Source organism: Cyprinodon tularosa, unplaced genomic scaffold (genome assembly GCF_016077235.1).
Source record: "Cyprinodon tularosa strain WSP-4 unplaced genomic scaffold, ASM1607723v1 ctg20, whole genome shotgun sequence".
NCBI classification, from domain to species: domain Eukaryota; kingdom Metazoa; phylum Chordata; class Actinopteri; order Cyprinodontiformes; family Cyprinodontidae; genus Cyprinodon; species Cyprinodon tularosa.
Genome location: NW_024038734.1, coordinates 1,053,650 through 1,072,322, shown reverse-complemented (window position 1 = coordinate 1,072,322; position 18,673 = coordinate 1,053,650). Strand labels below are relative to the sequence as shown.

Sequence of the window (18,673 nt, the reverse complement as noted above, 5' to 3'; positions counted from 1 at the left end):
TATATATATATATATATATATATATATATATATATATTAGGGCTGCAACAACGAATCGATAAAATCGATAAAAATTTTAAAAGCGTTGGCAACGAATTTCATCATCGATTAGTTGTGTCGCGCGATTATTGCGTCATCCGCCGCGCCGTCATCACTGCCTCTTGACTGAAAGAGGAAGAAAAAAAATACGGCAGAGCGAGTCAGCGCCGCAGGTGCAGTGTTGCCAACTCCGCGACTTTTCAGACCCCTCCAGCGACTATTTTTCAAAAAAGCGACTAGCGACAAATCTGGCGACTTTTTTCGGTGTCACTGGCGGCTTTTGGAGACTCTTACGTGAAAGCATGCATGTTCCTACTCTGCCGTGGGGCGCCTCCCCCCACTCCCGCAGGAGTCCCTCTCAGTCAGAGCCTCAGCGTCCAGACTGCAAATGAAGCGCGCATGCACCGGGATTGACGGCGCAAATTGATCACAATAATTAAAATAGCCTGCGCTTTGTAAAGCGAAAAAAGTGATAACATGCAACTTTTTTCAAAAGAAATTAACATGGCACGGAACCACCATGTTTGTTTGGTTTTAAAGTGGGGAAACGTAACGTTAGTTTCTCAGGTAGCTCATCTGATGCTTTCCTTACCGTGTTAGTAGGTTACAGACAGTGATAAGGTTGGCTACTTATTTTACTTTTAATTTCATTTGAATTAGCTTAAGCAGCGTTTATATTTACTTTATAAATAAATTAACTTGCAAATTATGAGGGCAAGACTTTTAAAGTTTAAATCTTCTGGCAAAGATAAAGTAAAGATGATCCTGCAATTTATAGAAGTAAAGCAGAATAAAATCCAGCAAGATCAGTAATATGTCAATTAATTATATGCCACATTCCCATGTAAATATCTGTCTTTGGAGGATGTGTTTTTTAGCACCCCTAGTTCTCTCATTTTTATTCCAAATACAATTTATAATTTGAATCACAGGGCTATTTTTATCTCTATGGTTCAGTATTTTCTCAAGTAGCAACTTTAACTGCTGTACTTTCCTGTCTTAAAAGGCAGTACTCTTCTAGTCTAAAAAAAACTCATTTGTTGAAATGGGGGGCCTATTGTTTGAACCCCTTAGAGGCTTTTAAAAACAAAAATGTCTTTTTTTGCGCTTTATGAAACAAAGTACCCTATATTTTGTGGATGTACAGCTACATTTCTCATGTAAGTTTGCGTAGTTTTAACACAAACATTTATTTTTCATATTGCACCAGTACAGTTAATGAGCAACCTGTACTTGTGTGCTTGTTTGTTCTGTCTAAAATGTTTATTTTGGAATAAAGAGGTTAATATAAAAAATATTTTTTGTCCGATTCATCGATTAATCGAAAAAATAATCGTCCGATTCATCGATTTTTAAAATAATCGTTAGTTGCAGCCCTAATATATATATATAACCATGGAGCCCTTTTGCTGTAGAGCGCAGTGCCATACCTGTAGCTCAGGCAGTGGAAAACGGGCACTGACTGACTTCAAACAGCATGGACACCAAAATAATAAATGATCAATATCTCCTGATGAACATACACAGCACTGGCTGTTTCATCCATGCATGTAATTTTCATAGGTCGGAAAAATATCGTAATATATAGGGATGTTGAAATATCACGATAATATCGTATCGTGACCCAAGAATTGTGACCTGTAACATATCACAACACCCATGCCAGTACTCGGCCCTAGTCAGCACAGCCTAGTTAGTTCACTTGGTCACTGATTGGCTTTTTAAATTCATGACCAGCTGTTTTTCCTCGCTGCATCTCTCTGACCCCTCCCCTTAACAATATACCACCCACATTTCTATAGATTGTTCATACCCAAATGCCTTTGGTCAATAAAATAATAGTATAAATCCCATATACTTGTGATGCATCCCATTTGAAAGCATTCAAATAGAAAAAAAAGCACTTTTTTATATTCTATATTTTGGATATACAGGTGCTGGTCATAAAATTAGAATATCATGAAAAAGTAGATTGATTTCAGTAATTCCATTTAAAAAGTGAAACTTGTATATTATATTCATACATTACATACAAACTCATATATTTCAGATGTTTATTTTGTTTAATTTTGATGATTACAAATGACAACAAATGAAAATCTCAAATTCATCATATCAGAAAATTAGAATATTGTGAAAAGGTTCAAAATTGATGGCCCCTGGTGCCACACTCTAATCAGCTAATTAACTCAAACCACCTGCAAAAGCCTTTAAATGGTCTTTCAGTCTAGTTCTATAGGCTACACAATCATGGGGAAGACTGCTGACTTGACAGTTGTCCAAAAGACGACCATCGACACCTTGCACAAGGAGGGCAAGACACAAAAGGTCATCGCTAAAGAGGCTGGCTGTTCACAGAGCTCAGTGTCCAAGCACATTAATAGAGAGGCGAAGGGAAGGAAAAGATGTGGTCGAAAAAAGTGTACAAGCAAGAGAGATAACCGCACCCTGGAGAGGATTGTGAAACAAAACCCCTTCAAAAATGTGGGGGAGATTCACAAAGAGTGGACTGCAGCTGGAGTGAGTGCTTCAAGAACCACCACACACAGACGTATGAAAGACATGGGTTTCTGCTGTCGCATTCCTTGTGTCAAGCCACTCTTGAACCACAGACAGCGTCAGAAGCGTCTTGCCTGGGCTAAAGAGAAACAGGACTGGACTGCTGGTGAGTGGTCCAAAGTCATGTTCTCTGATGAAAGTAAATTTTGCATTTCCTTTGGAAATCAAGGTCCCAGAGTCTGGAGGAAAAGAAGAGAGGCACTTCATCCACGTTGCTTGAAGTCCAGTGTAAAGTTTCCACAGTCAGTGATGGTTTGGGGTGCCATGTCATCTGCTGGTGTTGGTCCATTGTGTTTTCTGAGGTCCAGGGTCAACGCAGCCACATACCAGGAAGTTTTAGAGCACTTCATGCTTCCTGCAGCTGACCAACTTTTTGGAGATGCAGATTTCATTTTCCAACAGGACTTGGCACCTGCACACAGTGCCAAAGCTACCAGTACCTGGTTGAAGGACCATGGTATCCCTGTTCTTAATTGGCCAGCAAACTCTCCTGACCTTAACCCCATAGAAAATCTATGGGGTATTGTGAAGAAGAAGATGCAATACACCAGACCCAACAATTCAGAAGAGCTAAAAGCCACTATTAGAGCAACCTGGGCTATCATAACACCTGAGCAGTGCCACAGACTGATCGACTCCATGCCACGCCGCATTGCTGCAGTAATACAGGCCAAAGGAGGCCCAACTAAATACTGAGTGCTGTACATGCTCATACTTTTCATGTTCATACTTTTCAGTTGGCCAACATTTCTATAAATCCTTTGTTTTTATTGGTCTTCAGTAATATTCTAATTTTCTGATATGATGAATTTGAGATTTTCATTTGTTGTCATTTGTAATCATCAAAATTAAACCAAATAAACATCTGAAATATATGAGTTTGTATGTAATGTATGAATATAATATACAAGTTTCACTTTTTAAATGGAATTACCGAAATCAATCTACTTTTTCATGATATTCTAATTTTATGACCAGCACCTGTAATTCATTGTTGACACCTTCAGCTAACTAAACTTGTAAATTTCTGATCTCTGATCCCAAGCATTCTGAATATATTACCCTTTTCTATGCAAAAGGACAATTCGGCACAAGTAATCCAAATTAGAACCAACGGAACCAAACTGGATTATTTCCATTTTATGAATGATTTGATCATAAAAAAAAACAAATTTCTATACATAAATTTACTCACATTTTCATTCAAGCACTTTCTTTAAAATATTTGTAATTTTCAGCTTTCAGAATTTTGACTATGTATTTTCTCTGAGTATCCCATTATTTCTCCTCACTCCTTATGTACATAAAGACTTATATCTTCAGCCTGCACCAACACGTCCTTAATTGAAATGCTTATTTGCTAACAAAACATGTCAAAAGTTTAATTGGTCTTTAAGTTAGCTGGTTCAGCTACACAAAGACTATAGACACACATGCCCCTGGGGAGGGTATTTCTTATATGAGGGAATTGTTTGAAGCATTCTGCAAACTGAGAATGGAACTAATTTGGGAGCAAACCGATTGGTGAATAAGCCCACATAAAGTAGGCAGTCCAAAATGGTGGACATGCGTCATTACTCACATGAGAAATCTGTTTTTATCCTCATGTTTTTACTTTTTTTCATGGGGAAAAAAGGAGCTTTGTTATTATAGTATGATGTGGTTTTATTTTATAGGAATAAAACAGGATATTACAGACAAAATGAGTCCATTTGTGTCCACCTGAGTCCGGTGGATCGAAGTGAAGGGGTTAGTGCCCTTAGAAACATTCCTACAGCCGTAAAAGACTCCAAATACTCTGTGTGTGTATATTTAGGATGAGGATTACGATGACGAAGATGAGGGCTCAGAAGACGACGCGGACGGAGAGGAGGACGAGTACCCCAAGCTTCCTCAGGTGGGCACAATCCTCTACAGGGACGGGCCTCAGCAGCCTCCTCTTCCTCCTTCGCCTCAGAGCCAACCTCAGCCGCCCCCTCCTCCTCTTCAGCCCGCCTTCGCTCCTATCCAACCCCTGCCAGACTACAACCCTGCAGACTACCCTGGAAGCACAAGCCCAGAGCTGGAGAGGGTGCTGGTGGGGCAGCAGATGTTGGGGCAGCAACAAGGTCAGGGCCCCCAGCTGGCTGCTTTAGGCCCTGGAATGATACCCCAGCCGGCTCCAGATGGGCTCATGGTGGCGACACCTGCACAGACGCTCACAGACACACTGAATGATATCATGGAAGGTGAGGATGTTCTTTTAAAGCGGATAATGCTTTTTTTTTTTTTTTAACTCTTCCTTGCTAAAACACTTCCGGATGTTCTTTCTGTCCCCTCTGTGTTGCAGCTGGGGGAAACCGCGTGCCCATGCTACCCACTACAACCTCACCCACACCCTTGTCCCAGCCGCCCACGCAGACCAACCCAAACATGGCCTCTCCCCCCTCCGTCTTACCCCTCTACCCGTCGGTCGACATCGATGCACACGTAAGTCTTAAAGCTATTGTTATGTGAGGCTGTTTTAAAAATAAAAAGTATCTAGATCTGAGGAGAAATGTTTGCTGGTTCCTCACAGACGGAGAGCAACCACGATACAGCCCTGACGCTAGCATGTGCAGGAGGACACGAGGAGCTCGTGTCGGTCCTTATTGCACGGGGAGCCAACATTGAGCACCGGGATAAAAAAGGTATCAAGGAGGAACAAAAATATGGAGGGGGATGAGATTGGAAAATTTAGGAGTAACTCAGTGTTTCTGCGCTCCACAGGTTTCACCCCTTTGATCCTCGCTGCCACTGCTGGTCATGTAGGAGTGGTGGAGGTGCTCCTAGACAAAGGTGGAGACATCGAGGCTCAGTCAGAGAGAACCAAAGACACGCCCCTCTCCTTAGCATGTTCAGGAGGCCGACAGGAGGTAACACACAACATACAGACTTTATTTTTCAACTTTTTTTTTCTAATAACTATGATTTGTAACTGTTTTCTTTTTGTTTATTAATATCTTTTAATCCGACAGGTTGTTGAGTTGCTGCTGCTGCGGGGAGCCAATAAGGAGCACCGCAACGTTTCAGACTACACGCCTCTTAGCTTGGCCGCCTCAGGGGGTTATGTCAATATCATCAAGATACTCCTGAATGCTGGTGCTGAGATAAACTCCAGGTGAGCAGCAAAACGATTTATATAGACCTTTTTGTTTTTATTTTTAGCCTCGTATTCAGCTGAGCTAAGAAGCCACTGTTTGTTTTTACTAAATGGGACTTGGGGAATCAAAGGCAGCGTATTCAGGGTATCAGGGGGAAAAAAGGGAGTATGAAAAGTTATTTGGACTTCCTGTCCTGTAAAGATTTGATCCATACCTTCACATTTGAATATGAAGGATTAGTTTCTGTTCCAGTTCCTACCGATTCAGGTTGTTCTAAGAGGAGAATCAGAAAAGTTCACATTAGACCACTTCTAGTCTGGATGAATGAAAGCCTGAATTCCTTAATGAATTATGTGAATTTTTATTAACTTAAAATTATATTTTGTCTATTTGAACGAGTTAGTAATTATCAAATCTTGAAACTATAATATAAAAGTCATACGTTTTCTTTTTTTTATGTCTGATAAGCTTCTCAAGCTTAGTGTTTTGCACTAGAGGTAAAGGGAGAAACAGTTTTGTGTTCTTAATACCCCCACCTGCTGGATTGAAGATGTATTGCAGTTTCTCTCACGCTGAATGTGCAGGGCAGTGGGAAGGGAAGGCACGCTGACGAATAACCCTGGATTCCCAAAACCTGGCTATTGAAAATCCTGTTGATTTTAGCTTAAATATTTCAGTGAAAAAGGGATTACTGTTGCTTGGACCCTCTGGCGACTTCTTCAGTCAGTGGATTTTAACATCAAATTTAGGAATCCATTGTTAAAAATGTGAATAATTACTGGATAATTGGTGCAACAGAACAGATTCCAATCAATTATTTTCTTGAAAAGTTTATCCTGGTATCTCTTTCCTTGCAGCTTTATTGTTAGAGGGCCCAGGTTTAAATACTGACCACTCTTTGAAATGTTATTAAGATTGAAATGGTCACATTCAACCAAAAACACCACTGAACATTTTGAAAACGTCTTTAATACCAAGATGTTTACTTGGAAAATTTGTTTGGACTCTGAAATGCAAATAGTGTCCTGTTTCTCCTTTCATTGAATATTTGCTTTTTCTTCAGGACTGGCAGTAAGCTGGGAATCTCTCCTCTGATGCTGGCGGCTATGAACGGTCACGTGCCAGCGGTGAAGCTCCTGTTAGATATGGGCTCAGACATCAACGCCCAGATCGAGACCAACAGAAACACTGCTCTGACCTTAGCCTGCTTTCAGGGGCGAGCTGAGGTCGTCAGTCTGCTGCTAGATCGCAAGGCTAACGTAGAGCACCGAGCTAAGGTAGAAGCATTTAGTTTCATCTTTTTGTTTTCAATGGGTGTTAATCTTTTTTTAAGTGGATGTATTAATTATTTTTGGATTCTGCATATTTAACCATTAACTTGTCTTTCCTGTTCCTCCAGACTGGACTGACTCCGTTGATGGAGGCAGCCTCAGGGGGTTACGCAGAGGTGGGCCGAGTTCTGTTGGATAAAGGTGCTGATGTCAACGCTCCTCCTGTTCCTTCCTCACGAGACACCGCCCTCACCATTGCTGCCGACAAGGGTCACTACAAGTTCTGTGAGCTACTCATTAACAGGTACTTGTTCATAACACATCTGTTTTTCTATTGTGCTGCTGATTTCAATCCCTAATTTTAAATCCTTAATTAAACTATTATTTCTGCTTCCAGGGGGGCTCATATTGATGTACGAAACAAGAAAGGGAACACTCCCCTTTGGCTGGCAGCGAACGGTGGTCACTTTGATGTGGTCCAGCTCCTGGTGCACGCAAGTGCTGATGTGGATGCTGCAGACAACCGTAAAATCACCCCACTCATGGCCGCCTTCCGCAAGGTGAGCACTCTATTTAACGTTAGTTGTTCCCTCGCTGCACTTTAACCTTTGGCCTTTGTCACTAAAACTCCTTTACATCTTTAGGGTCATGTGAAGGTGGTGCAGTATCTTGTGAAGGAGGTCAACCAGTTTCCATCAGACATCGAGTGCATGAGATATATTGCCACCATCGCTGACAAGGTAGCAACACCACGGGAAACAGAGTTATACTGTGTCGGATACACTGTGTATGTTAACGCAGATTAACAGCAAACCAAACTCAATTTTTATGAGCCAGGAAGCTGAGCGTCTTGCTCCTTTATTACGGTCTTCTTACAATTTTGTACAATTGTGTGGGAAGGTCGATGAAAGCTTTGAGTGAAGCTACAAAGCGAAACGGAAAATAAATGTGCATCAGCTCTAAATGCACATAACAAACTTCCAGCATTATAAAACATAAATGGGGGGTTTTCAGGTGACGTCACGCTCACGTGACTACTCAGCGCGTCCGCCATATTGGGTGGCAGCCTTAGGCAATATTGACAGTGAAAAATGGTGAAATCGTGTGTAATTGTTGGTTGCACGGCCCGTGGAGGTGGAGATCAACGCTCTTTCTATCGCATACCAGCCGTAATCGTGAATCAATGTGAAAAAAACAAAACGGCTATCTGAACAACGCCGTCACCTATGGCTGACACGCATATCCAGGTCCGATTTGGACGGTGTTAAGCTGGAATACGCCAGAGTCTGCAGTGCTCACTTTGTCACAGGTAATTAACTGTCAAGCATTTAAAACATGTAAGAATATATTAATAATAGGGCTTGGGCGTCATGACGTATTACTTTCTGTGGCCGCAATGTTGACTGCCTCCGCCGCCGCTACTCAGACTACTGCCTATGACTACCGCGTACTGGACTCCCTCTCTCAGCCGTGTTTTAATTTGATTAATTTCACCTTAACTTGATTTCAACCAGCGGGAAAAGGCTCAAATATGTGAAAAATATGTTTAGGGAGGTTTGGGGAGGTTTGGCAGTTAACGTTACTAACCAAACCTTTGAAACACATAGCAGCTAGTTAAAAGTACATTACCGTATTTTCACGACTATAAGGCGCACTTAAACGTCTTTTTTTTCCCTCAAAATGTGCGGTGCGCCCTATGGTGCGGTGCGCCTTATGTGTGTTGTAACTGCGACTTTTGAGACCACCTCATTGAGGAAATGATGAAAGAGTGGCTGAATGTAAGGAGACCAGGTGTTTTTTTTTCCACTCATCACCATCGCTGTTAATATGTAACTCCATGCGTGCCCATCTCACAGCTGATGTGAAAAACATGGGGAAACAAATTAACCCTGTGCTCGCTGTTCAACCGCTCGACATCGGTGTGAACCGGACCCAGCAGGTGCAGCAGAAGCAGCGAGTTTACATGCAAAGTCAATAGTTGACGCGTGTATAGGCGCAGCAAAAGGTCCCGCAGCGCGTTTTGAGCTGCAGGTGCAGCACGTCGGGAGCGTTTAAGCATCTGACGCACCGCCAACGCGCTGCTGCTGCTCGAGATGGAAAAATTGAAGTTTTGCTGCTGGAAGCGCCGCATCAACCAATCAGAGAAGCTGATCTGGGAGCTGACAGCGAGACAGACACAGCGCTCTGATGACATATGATATTAACGCAAATGAAAAAGGCTGGATGGATGAGAAGATGATGAAAGGCAGGTGTATGTGAGGAGACCAGGTGCTTTTTTCCACGCATCACCATCGCTGCGTGCCCATCTCACAGCCGATGTGGAAAAAAAGGTGAATCAAATGAACGCTGTGCTCGCCGTTATCCCGGGGGGTCTGACAAAGGAACTTCAACCGCTCGACATCGGTGTGAAGCGGCCGTTCAAAGTAAGGCTGCGAGCGGCGTGGGAGCGGTGGATGACAGACGGAGACCACAGTTTCAGGATAAGTGGAAGGCAGCGCCGGGCAAGTTACGCCACCGTTTGCGGATGGATTGTAGATGGACTAATGTGTCTGCTGGCTCTATTGTTCAAGCTTTCGCAAAAGCCGGCATTAATTCTGAGGAGCCGCGCTGCACGGAAAGTGACTCTGACAGCGAAGAAGGGGAAACTGGCATGTCTGATTTAGCGCAGCTGTTTAATTCAGAAACAGAGGAGGATGACTTTGATGGGTTTGATTAATACTTTGTAATAAATACATGAATAAAGCACAAACATACTCAGTTTTGCTCCCGCTGTATTTTTCTCCCTGAAAACTTAATTCAACAGCAGCCTCTGGGCGCGTCTCCTCCTCTTCACCGCGGTGGCTGGCAGGTGTTTTTTCATCTAAATAATCTAAATCTTGCAGCTATATTTGCTGTGATCAGTGGGAATAAAGCAGTTTTAATATGTTTTTAAGTGAGAAAGGCCACCTGAAAACTTAATTGCAGTCAGTTCATCCAGATTATCTATTTCTGTCGGAGGCGCTCAGACCCCCACATACCAGCGGTGCGCCGACAGCAGAAATCCCTTCAACAGCAGCCTCACACGGCGGCTGGCAGGTGTTTTTCATCTAAATAATTTACAGTGCAGGCACCAGGATACCGGCAATAAAAGCGAACATATTCCGTCGGCAGGTTTCAGGATTTTAAGTTAATTTAGGAGTAATCACAGCGCTGTGTCATCTGCGATGTGTCTGTCTCATGGCCAGCTCGCAGGTTTGATTAATACTTTGTAATAAATACATGAATAAAGCACAGTCATACTCAGTTTTGGGCCCGCTGTATTTTTAAAATACGCAGTAGAGCTATTTAAAGGTAGTGGAGGATATGTACCTGTATATAAAAAATGCCCCTTTTAGTACGGTGCGCCTTATGGTCGTGAAAATACGGTACATGCCTGAGTGGTTGTTAGCACTAACGGTTAGCACTGTTTGCTGGCTTTATGAGCTGCAGCTCCTGAACTCATCCATTCGTAAACTGCACATGAGACTCCAAGGACTTGTAGCTTTGGAACTGTTCGCGCACCGCCGGCCGTTAGCCACCTAGCATAGCGAGCCCTGCGACGGAATGTTTACATTTTTACCATCTTATTAAAACTCACCCGTCCACGTATGATGGCGATTTCCTTCATGTACATCACTTCGACATCTCGTACCCAACCAGATGTGAACTGGTTGTGAGACTCTAGACCCTTGTACGCTCTCATTTCCTCAAGAGTGTGCAGAGGGTTTTCACTGAACACCGGGTAATGAACTATGTCGCCATGCTCTACATTTGGCCAATCATCTGGATTAGATGCGATCCTCCTATTTGGTAATTACTGCATGGACTGTTCAATGATGAGCGTGGTCGACATTAAACATTAAGCAAGAGCGGCGTCTTCGTTTAAACCCATTAATCTCCACTAGACATGTTATTAAGTTGTATTAGAATTGGGCATCTAAGTACGGAAGAGGATTAGGGCCACTGGAAAAAAAACAAAAAAACAAACAAAACAAAAAAGTTAACTGATTTTTATTTTAATTTTATTTCAGTTAAACATGGGGGGAAAGTCAGAATTCTGACTTTTTTCCCCATGTTAAACTGAAACAAAATTTAAAAATCAGTAAACTTTTTTTTTTTTTCCAGTGGCCCTAATCCTCTTCCGTATCAAAATCTGATTTTTCAGGTTGGGTTTTATTACATATTAGGAAAGTTCACGTGTTTTCTCCTGCAGGAGCTGTTGAAGAAGTGTCACCAGTGTATGGAAACCATCGTTAAAGCGAAAGACCAGCAGGCAGCAGAGGCCAATAAGAACGCTAGCATTCTCCTGAAGGAGTTGGACTTGGAGAAGGTAAACGCATTACCTCAGTCCTCTGAAGACGACCGGTGAACAGCAGCAAAGCAAACGTGTGTAACTCTGTGGTGTCCAACAGTCTCGGGAGGAGAGCAAAAAGCAGGCGCTGGCTGCCAAGAGGGAGAGGAGGAAGGAGAAGCGCAAGAAGAAGAAGGAGGAACAAAAGAGGAAGCAGGAGGAAGAGGAAGGACACAAAACCAAGGAGGAGTCCTCTGAGATGCTGGAGCAGAAAGAGGATTCATCTGAGGGTAACCTTTGACCCATCTGACGCCTAACACAGAAATGCTGAAGCACTGAGGTTTGTCCTGTTTTTCCCTATCTGAATGGTTTCCTTTTTGTCTCTCAGAAAAAGAAGTCCCCATTGAGCCCCCAAGTGCAACCACAACCACCACCATTGGTATCTCTGCCACCTCCACCACCTTCTCCACAGCTTTTGGTAAGAAGCGAGCAAGTGTGGCCACTACCCCAAACACCAACCGGAAGAATAAAAAGAACAAGACCAAGGATTCAGCGCCCAATGAGCCTATCATATTACAAGATCCACAGGTGAGCTCCGCTCTCCTTATTTCACCAGTCACATGAAAATGGAACACCATCATATAAAGGACATTAATTGAAACTTGGAAAATATAGATTTAGTACACAGTGATATATTCAGTGTGCTTATTTTTGTAAAACCTTGGGCTGGTTATCCTCTCGTTATCTGAGCTTGTCACAGATATTTTTGATTTATGCCCGATATTGAAGCTTGGTCTGTCCCTCTTGCGTTGTGGCGTGAAATAACAGCACAATCAGGAACTAGCGGTGGGTCTAGATACGGCAGAGGTGGTGAGGAAGTGGGGGAAAGTTTGTGCGACAATGGAGGGACATGAGGGTGAAAAAGAGCGGGGATCCAGGTGGAAAAAGGGTCTCAGTGTTCTCACGTACCTTGCTCTTCCAGCTGGTCCAACTTCATGTGTCGTTTTCCACAATGATGGTCATTCAAACAAAATAAGCTGGTAAGGTACCAAACAATTCAGTTTTCAATTCAGTTTATTTCTATAGCGCCAATTCACAACACATGTCATCTCAAGGCACTATACAGTTCACCAGATCATCCAGTCAGATTCATTGAAAGTTTTTATTTATTTAAGGAAAACCAGTTGATTCCATCGACTCATTGACTCGAATGCAACCCCTCACACTAAGCATGCTCGTAGCGACAGTGGAGAGGAAAAACTCCCTTTTAACAGGAAGAAACCTCCAGCAGAACCAGGCTCAGTGTGAGCGGCCATCTGCCGAGGCCGACTGGGGTTCAAGGAGACGGAAGCATATATCCAAAAGGCAACTGTAAAAGGCGGCCCTGTCCAGGAAACAAACAGCAGGGCAGATGAGGTCCGAGCCAGCTCCCATGTCAGAGGATGAAGAGAGAACATCCAGCCAGTCAGTCAGAGAAACAGGACTACACTGGAAAACAGGCCGATCTCCAACATCTATAAACAAAGGTGTTGATGGAAGCAGCACAGCTGATATTTCTCTCCAGGATGGTGTCACAGCCAAACAGAAACAGACTAGTCGAAGCTACTATGAGAAAAAACAGAGAGAGCAGAACGTTAGAGATTAAACAGATTCTGCAGAGTGGGAGAATAGAGATAGAATGATGAAAAAGGGGTCCCTATGTCCTCCAGAAGTCTAAGCCTATAGCAGCATAACTATAGAGATAGCTCAGGATAACCTGAGCCACTCTAACTATAAGCTTTACCAAACAGGAAAGTTTTAAGCCTAGCCTTAAAAGTAGACAGGGTGTCTGCCTCACGGACTAAAACTGGTAGTTGGTTCCACAGGAGAGTAGCCTGATAACTAAAAGATCTGCCTCCCATTCTACTTTTAGAAATTCTAGGAACCACCAGTAAACCTGCAGATTGAGAGCGAAGTGCTCTGTTAGGAACATAAGGAACAATCAGATCTCTGATATAAGATGGAGCTTGGCCATTTAAGGCTTTATATGTGGATTTGGATTCTGGATTTAACAGGAAGCCAATGAAGAGAAACCAGGATAGGAGAGATATGATCTCTTTCATTTTCATCAGGAAGCAGGAAATACACATAGTGTTGAGCGGATGTAGATTTGACCAATCAGAGACCTCCTGTCTGGGGTCACCTATGATTTTGGAGAGGTGCAGCAGAATGTCTGCGGAAGGGGCGGGGCATATTTGCTTTACTGCAACACAAACCCAGACGACCGGTTTCTGAGTATAAATCAGCCTTAATTATAACTGAAATGTTGAGTGAAAGGAAGAAATACAAAAGTTGCACAGCTCTTATTTTTTAGAGAAGCTGTATTTTGGAGGTTCATAACCTCAGTATTCACGAAAGTGTTGTAATCAACAATCATACATATTGACATAAGTGCTTGGTGGGAGTGGTGGCCTAGTGGTTAGGTCATAGAGCTTGGAATCCTGAGGTTCTGATTTCGAGCCCCACTCCCACAGACTGCCACTCTGTGGTGCTCCCCGGACGCAGCACGATGGCAGCCCACTGCTCCCCAAGGAGATGGTTTAAATGCAGAGGTAAAGTTCATTTAAAATTAAATGAAATGGTATGTAATACATCTTTAAATGGATTAACTTTTTTGGTGGAATTTCTCAAATTTGGTTTACATGATTTCCATATGTTGTGTTTTTATTTTATTTTTTTTGCGCTCTAAGATGACCTTAATTTAAATGAAATCTAATGTTTGGTTTTATTTTTTTTAGGTTGCTCTTGCACAGCACAAGGCTGACAAGAACAAGATCCACGGTGAGCCACGGGGTGGGGGCGGGGGAGTCACAGGTGGCAACAGCGATTCAGACCCCCTGGATAGCACCGACTGTGCCAGTGAGAGCAGCAGCAGCGGGGGGAAGAGTCAAGAGCTCAACTACCTCCCTGACCTCACCTCATCCGCCTCCTCCTCCTCCTCTTCCTCCTCTTCTTCCTCCTCCTCCTCAGCCCCCTCCTCAGGAGCAACCCAGTCCCAGGCCCTCATGCCCGGCCCAGAGAAGAGGCACTGTCCTCAGCCGTCGACAGACACTAAGGTGGACAACAAGGTCACAGTCTCCATCTCGAAGCCAACTCAGAGGTGAGTCCCAGATGACTGAAAGCCGTTTTACCTCTTATATCTGGCACTAATGCCAGGACATGACTTAAAGGTATCCCTGATATCTGAGCCTTTTTTTTTTATCACAGAGCACCGGATGCAAGCGACTCGTCCTCCAACTCCCTGCCTTCCCCGTTTAAGACCATGGCTCTTCCGATAACCTCTCCTAACAGTAAACTCAGCCTCACGAGTCCGAAGAGAGGCCAGAAAAGAGAAGAAGGCTGGAAAGAGGTGGTCAGAAGGTCAGTTTAGAAGAAGAGGTTTTATTTGACTCATTTAAAGGTGTTTCTCTGCTTAATTTCCTGTATAGATTTATGTATTAACTTTAGAGATGGAAAATTTAAACCACTTCTCTAAGTTAGTCCAGTGCTTACGTGACATTTAAATTTGCCGCTTCTTTCCTAGATCAAAGAAGCTCTCTGTACCCGCCTCCGTTGTGTCCCGGATCATGGGTCGGGGGGGCTGTAACATCACGGCCATCCAGGACGTGACAGGAGCTCACATCGACGTGGACAAACAGAAGGACAAAAACGGAGAGAGGTTGATCACAATCAGGTAAAAATAAAGACAGAATACGCTCTTATGGACTCTAGATGTCACTCCAGCTGTGACTTTAACCAACTAAGTTAATATTTTGCTTTATAACATCTCGATGGTCTAGTATTAAATGCATTGGTTTGATTAATTTTGTCAAAATAGAACTCATCAATGATTTATTCAGTCCTCAAAACTTTGCTTCATATCATTGTTCAGCGAGCAGAGCCTCTGCTGCTGTCGTCTCCACTCCCCTGACCAATATTTTTATCTGTTAAATTTAGTATCCAAACTGTTTCCTTGCTTCTTCCTCGTTGGCCATTTATTTACTCTAATCTCAAGTTTTGATCTTCAGAGGTTCTGTGAGATTTCTTGTCTGACTTCAGAACTTTCCTTAAGATCTGCTCGGGGCGCTGTCCTTTCTTATGACGTCATCATACGGTAACTCCCCTCGGACAAACTGTATTGCACCCGTTTCTTAAGACTAAAATCTCTTCTGCAGTCTAAACATAGTATTACCCACATTTGCTATTATTTAACATTTCATTGCCGATCTAAAGTAGCCAAAAGTAGAAATCGATCATTCTCAGTCTTGAAGGAAAGCAATGCCTTCTAAGAAAGACTGAGCTCTGCCATTTAACAAGACAGAAAAGTCTCAGCTTATTTTTATTCTTTTATTAAGATCTGAGGGCAGGGAGGACAAATGGAACGTCCTAAAAAGGTCTTTTGTAGAGATTTTAGACCAAGAAAACAGTTATTCTACAGGTGCTGGTCATAAAATTAGAATATCATGAAAAAGTAGATTGATTTCAGTAATTCCATTTAAAAAGTGAAACTTGTATATTATATTCATACATTACATACAAACTCATATATTTCAGATGTTTATTTTGTTTAATTTTGATGATTACAAATGACAACAAATGAAAATCTCAAATTCATCATATCAGAAAATTAGAATATTGTGAAAAGGTTCAAAATTGATGGCCCCTGGTGCCACACTCTAATCAGCTAATTAACTCAAACCACCTGCAAAAGCCTTTAAATGGTCTTTCAGTCTAGTTCTATAGGCTACACAATCATGGGGAAGACTGCTGACTTGACAGTTGTCCAAAAGACGACCATCGACACCTTGCACAAGGAGGGCAAGACACAAAAGGTCATCGCTAAAGAGGCTGGCTGTTCACAGAGCTCAGTGTCCAAGCACATTAATAGAGAGGCGAAGGGAAGGAAAAGATGTGGTCGAAAAAAGTGTACAAGCAAGAGAGATAACCGCACCCTGGAGAGGATTGTGAAACAAAACCCATTCAAAAATGTGGGGGAGATTCACAAAGAGTGGACTGCAGCTGGAGTGAGTGCTTCAAGAACCACCACACACAGACGTATGAAAGACATGGGTTTCTGCTGTCGCATTCCTTGTGTCAAGCCACTCTTGAACCACAGACAGCGTCAGAAGCGTCTAAAGAGAAACAGGACTGGACTGCTGGTGAGTGGTCCAAAGTCATGTTCTCTGATGAAAGTAAATTTAGCATTTCCTTTGGAAATCAAGGTCCCAGAGTCTGGAGGAAAAGAAGAGAGGCACTTCATCCACGTTGCTTGAAGTCCAGTGTAAAGTTTCCACAGTCAGTGATGGTTTGGGGTGCCATGTCATCTGCTGGTGTTGGTCCATTGTGTTTTCTGAGGTCCAGGGTCAACGCAGCCACATACCAGGAAGTTTTAGAGCACTTCATGCTTCCTGCAGCTGACCAACTTTTTGGAGATGCAGATTTCATTTTCCAACAGGACTTGGCACCTGCACACAGTGCCAAAGCTACCAGTACCTGGTTGAAGGACCATGGTATCCCTGTTCTTAATTGGCCAGCAAACTCTCCTGACCTTAAAGCTACAGTGTGTAATAATTACAGGGATATAAAGTCAGAAATTGAATATATTATACATAACTATGTTATTTATCATCACCTATGAGCTCAGCCTTTTAACCATAACATTTGCGTTGCCTTAGAATTCGTTATTTATAATTACATAGGAGCGGGTCTCGCAGCCATGGAGGCTGACATCTTTGCGCTATGGCAGCGCAGAGGCAACAAACTAGCGATTGTGAGATCGCCCATGACGCTCGAAAGTAACTACGGCAAGTTGAGAGAGATGAACTGAGACGGTACTGAACAATAGATGGCAGTATTATGCCTGAAAAGCGTTTAGTCTGCCTGAAACCAAAGAAGAAGAAGAAGCAGGTATACGGCGCTTCAGTAACAAGAAAGGTAAACAAGGCGGCAGGCGTGAGTGACTTTGCAAACTGTTTGGCCAAACATCAGACGAATGGAGGATCATGCCTACTCTGTATCACAACGAAAAGCGGCGGACACCGAACCCCCGTCATCTAAGAAGCGGAAACACGACCAGAATAAACGCAAGCGTGACAAAAAACGCGGATCAACATTGGCACGGCATTTACACGATGGAAGTCACTGATGGAGGAAAAAGGTTTTCAAAGTGACGCTCAAGTCGCCAGTTTTCTGTTGGACAGGTAATTAATCCTACACACACAATTGTCTTTTTATACACGTAATACCCCACCCCCACATCCCGTTTCAACCAAACTATTGTCAAGATGTCTGGTAGCATTACCTAGATAAGGCCACAGCTTCATAAAATTACCACAGCTGATAGTGGCGTGTGTGAGTGTGAGAGAGACAGATATATGAAGCTGCATATTAGCGAGCTACGGATATATACCTCGGTTACTTCTCTCCGGCTCCTTTGTAGATCTTCAAGCCTTTCCTCCACTGCTGTAGGCACCTCTCCCTCGGCTGGCCCTAGCTGCACGCCCACCCCGGCCTCTCTGCCCTCTTCCTCTCCCTCTTCCTTGCCTTGTAACCCCCGTGCCACAAACAAGACTTAGACTCTGTAAACGGGGAATATATATTCTTCCAGCGAACACAATCTCGCTGTTAAACTAATGACTACAATTACTTCGTCTGTTTATATCACCATGCAAAGCAGCTCACCAAAACGTCACAACGATGTAGAAAAAATAACGGGTATATTTATTATCTAAAGTCTACATGAAATCTGTACCCTACACAGACTAATGAAATACTATCTGTAAAATTATCTATGTAAACAAACCTCATCACTTGAGAAAGTAGGTGATGCGGACGTCGTGGAAGACATTTTGTCCCGTAACGCTCGCCGTACAGTTGGGGGGGAGAAGCGGTGGGGGGGGGTGTTCATGTTGCTGCAGTCTGCAGTCTGAGCGCTAGATGTCGCTGAAAATTACACACTGTAGCTTTAACCCCATAGAAAATCTATGGGGTATTGTGAAGAAGAAGATGCAATACACCAGACCCAACAATTCAGAAGAGCTAAAAGCCACTATTAGAGCAACCTGGGCTATCATAACACCTGAGCAGTGCCACAGACTGATCGACTCCATGCCACGCCGCATTGCTGCAGTAATACAGGCCAAAGGAGGCCCAACTAAATACTGAGTGCTGTACATGCTCATACTTTTCATGTTCATACTTTTCAGTTGGCCAACATTTCTATAAATCCTTTGTTTTTATTGGTCTTCAGTAATATTCTAATTTTCTGATATGATGAATTTGAGATTTTCATTTGTTGTCATTTGTAATCATCAAAATTAAACAAAATAAACATCTGAAATATATGAGTTTGTATG

At 42.9% G+C, this 18,673-nt stretch overlaps 1 protein-coding gene across 15 annotated transcripts in view; it reads left to right on the top strand.

The window, feature by feature from the left end:
- The window catches only part of ankhd1 (ankyrin repeat and KH domain containing 1), a 53,535-nt gene that overhangs the window by 28,789 nt on the left and 6,073 nt on the right, over window positions 1-18,673 (top strand). For all 15 annotated transcript variants that reach the window (XM_038284592.1, XM_038284586.1, XM_038284588.1 and 12 more), the window contains 15 exons: window positions 4,415-4,826; window positions 4,928-5,067; window positions 5,156-5,267; window positions 5,347-5,492; window positions 5,595-5,737; window positions 6,784-6,997; window positions 7,120-7,295; window positions 7,389-7,551; window positions 7,636-7,731; window positions 11,223-11,339; window positions 11,422-11,590; window positions 11,689-11,888; window positions 14,078-14,439; window positions 14,547-14,699; window positions 14,863-15,012. In XM_038284592.1, coding sequence (XP_038140520.1) covers window positions 4,415-4,826; window positions 4,928-5,067; window positions 5,156-5,267; window positions 5,347-5,492; window positions 5,595-5,737; window positions 6,784-6,997; window positions 7,120-7,295; window positions 7,389-7,551; window positions 7,636-7,731; window positions 11,223-11,339; window positions 11,422-11,590; window positions 11,689-11,888; window positions 14,078-14,439; window positions 14,547-14,699; window positions 14,863-15,012 — 2,753 coding nt within the window. The remainder of the gene's footprint in view (window positions 1-4,414; window positions 4,827-4,927; window positions 5,068-5,155; window positions 5,268-5,346; window positions 5,493-5,594; window positions 5,738-6,783; window positions 6,998-7,119; window positions 7,296-7,388; window positions 7,552-7,635; window positions 7,732-11,222; window positions 11,340-11,421; window positions 11,591-11,688; window positions 11,889-14,077; window positions 14,440-14,546; window positions 14,700-14,862; window positions 15,013-18,673) is intronic.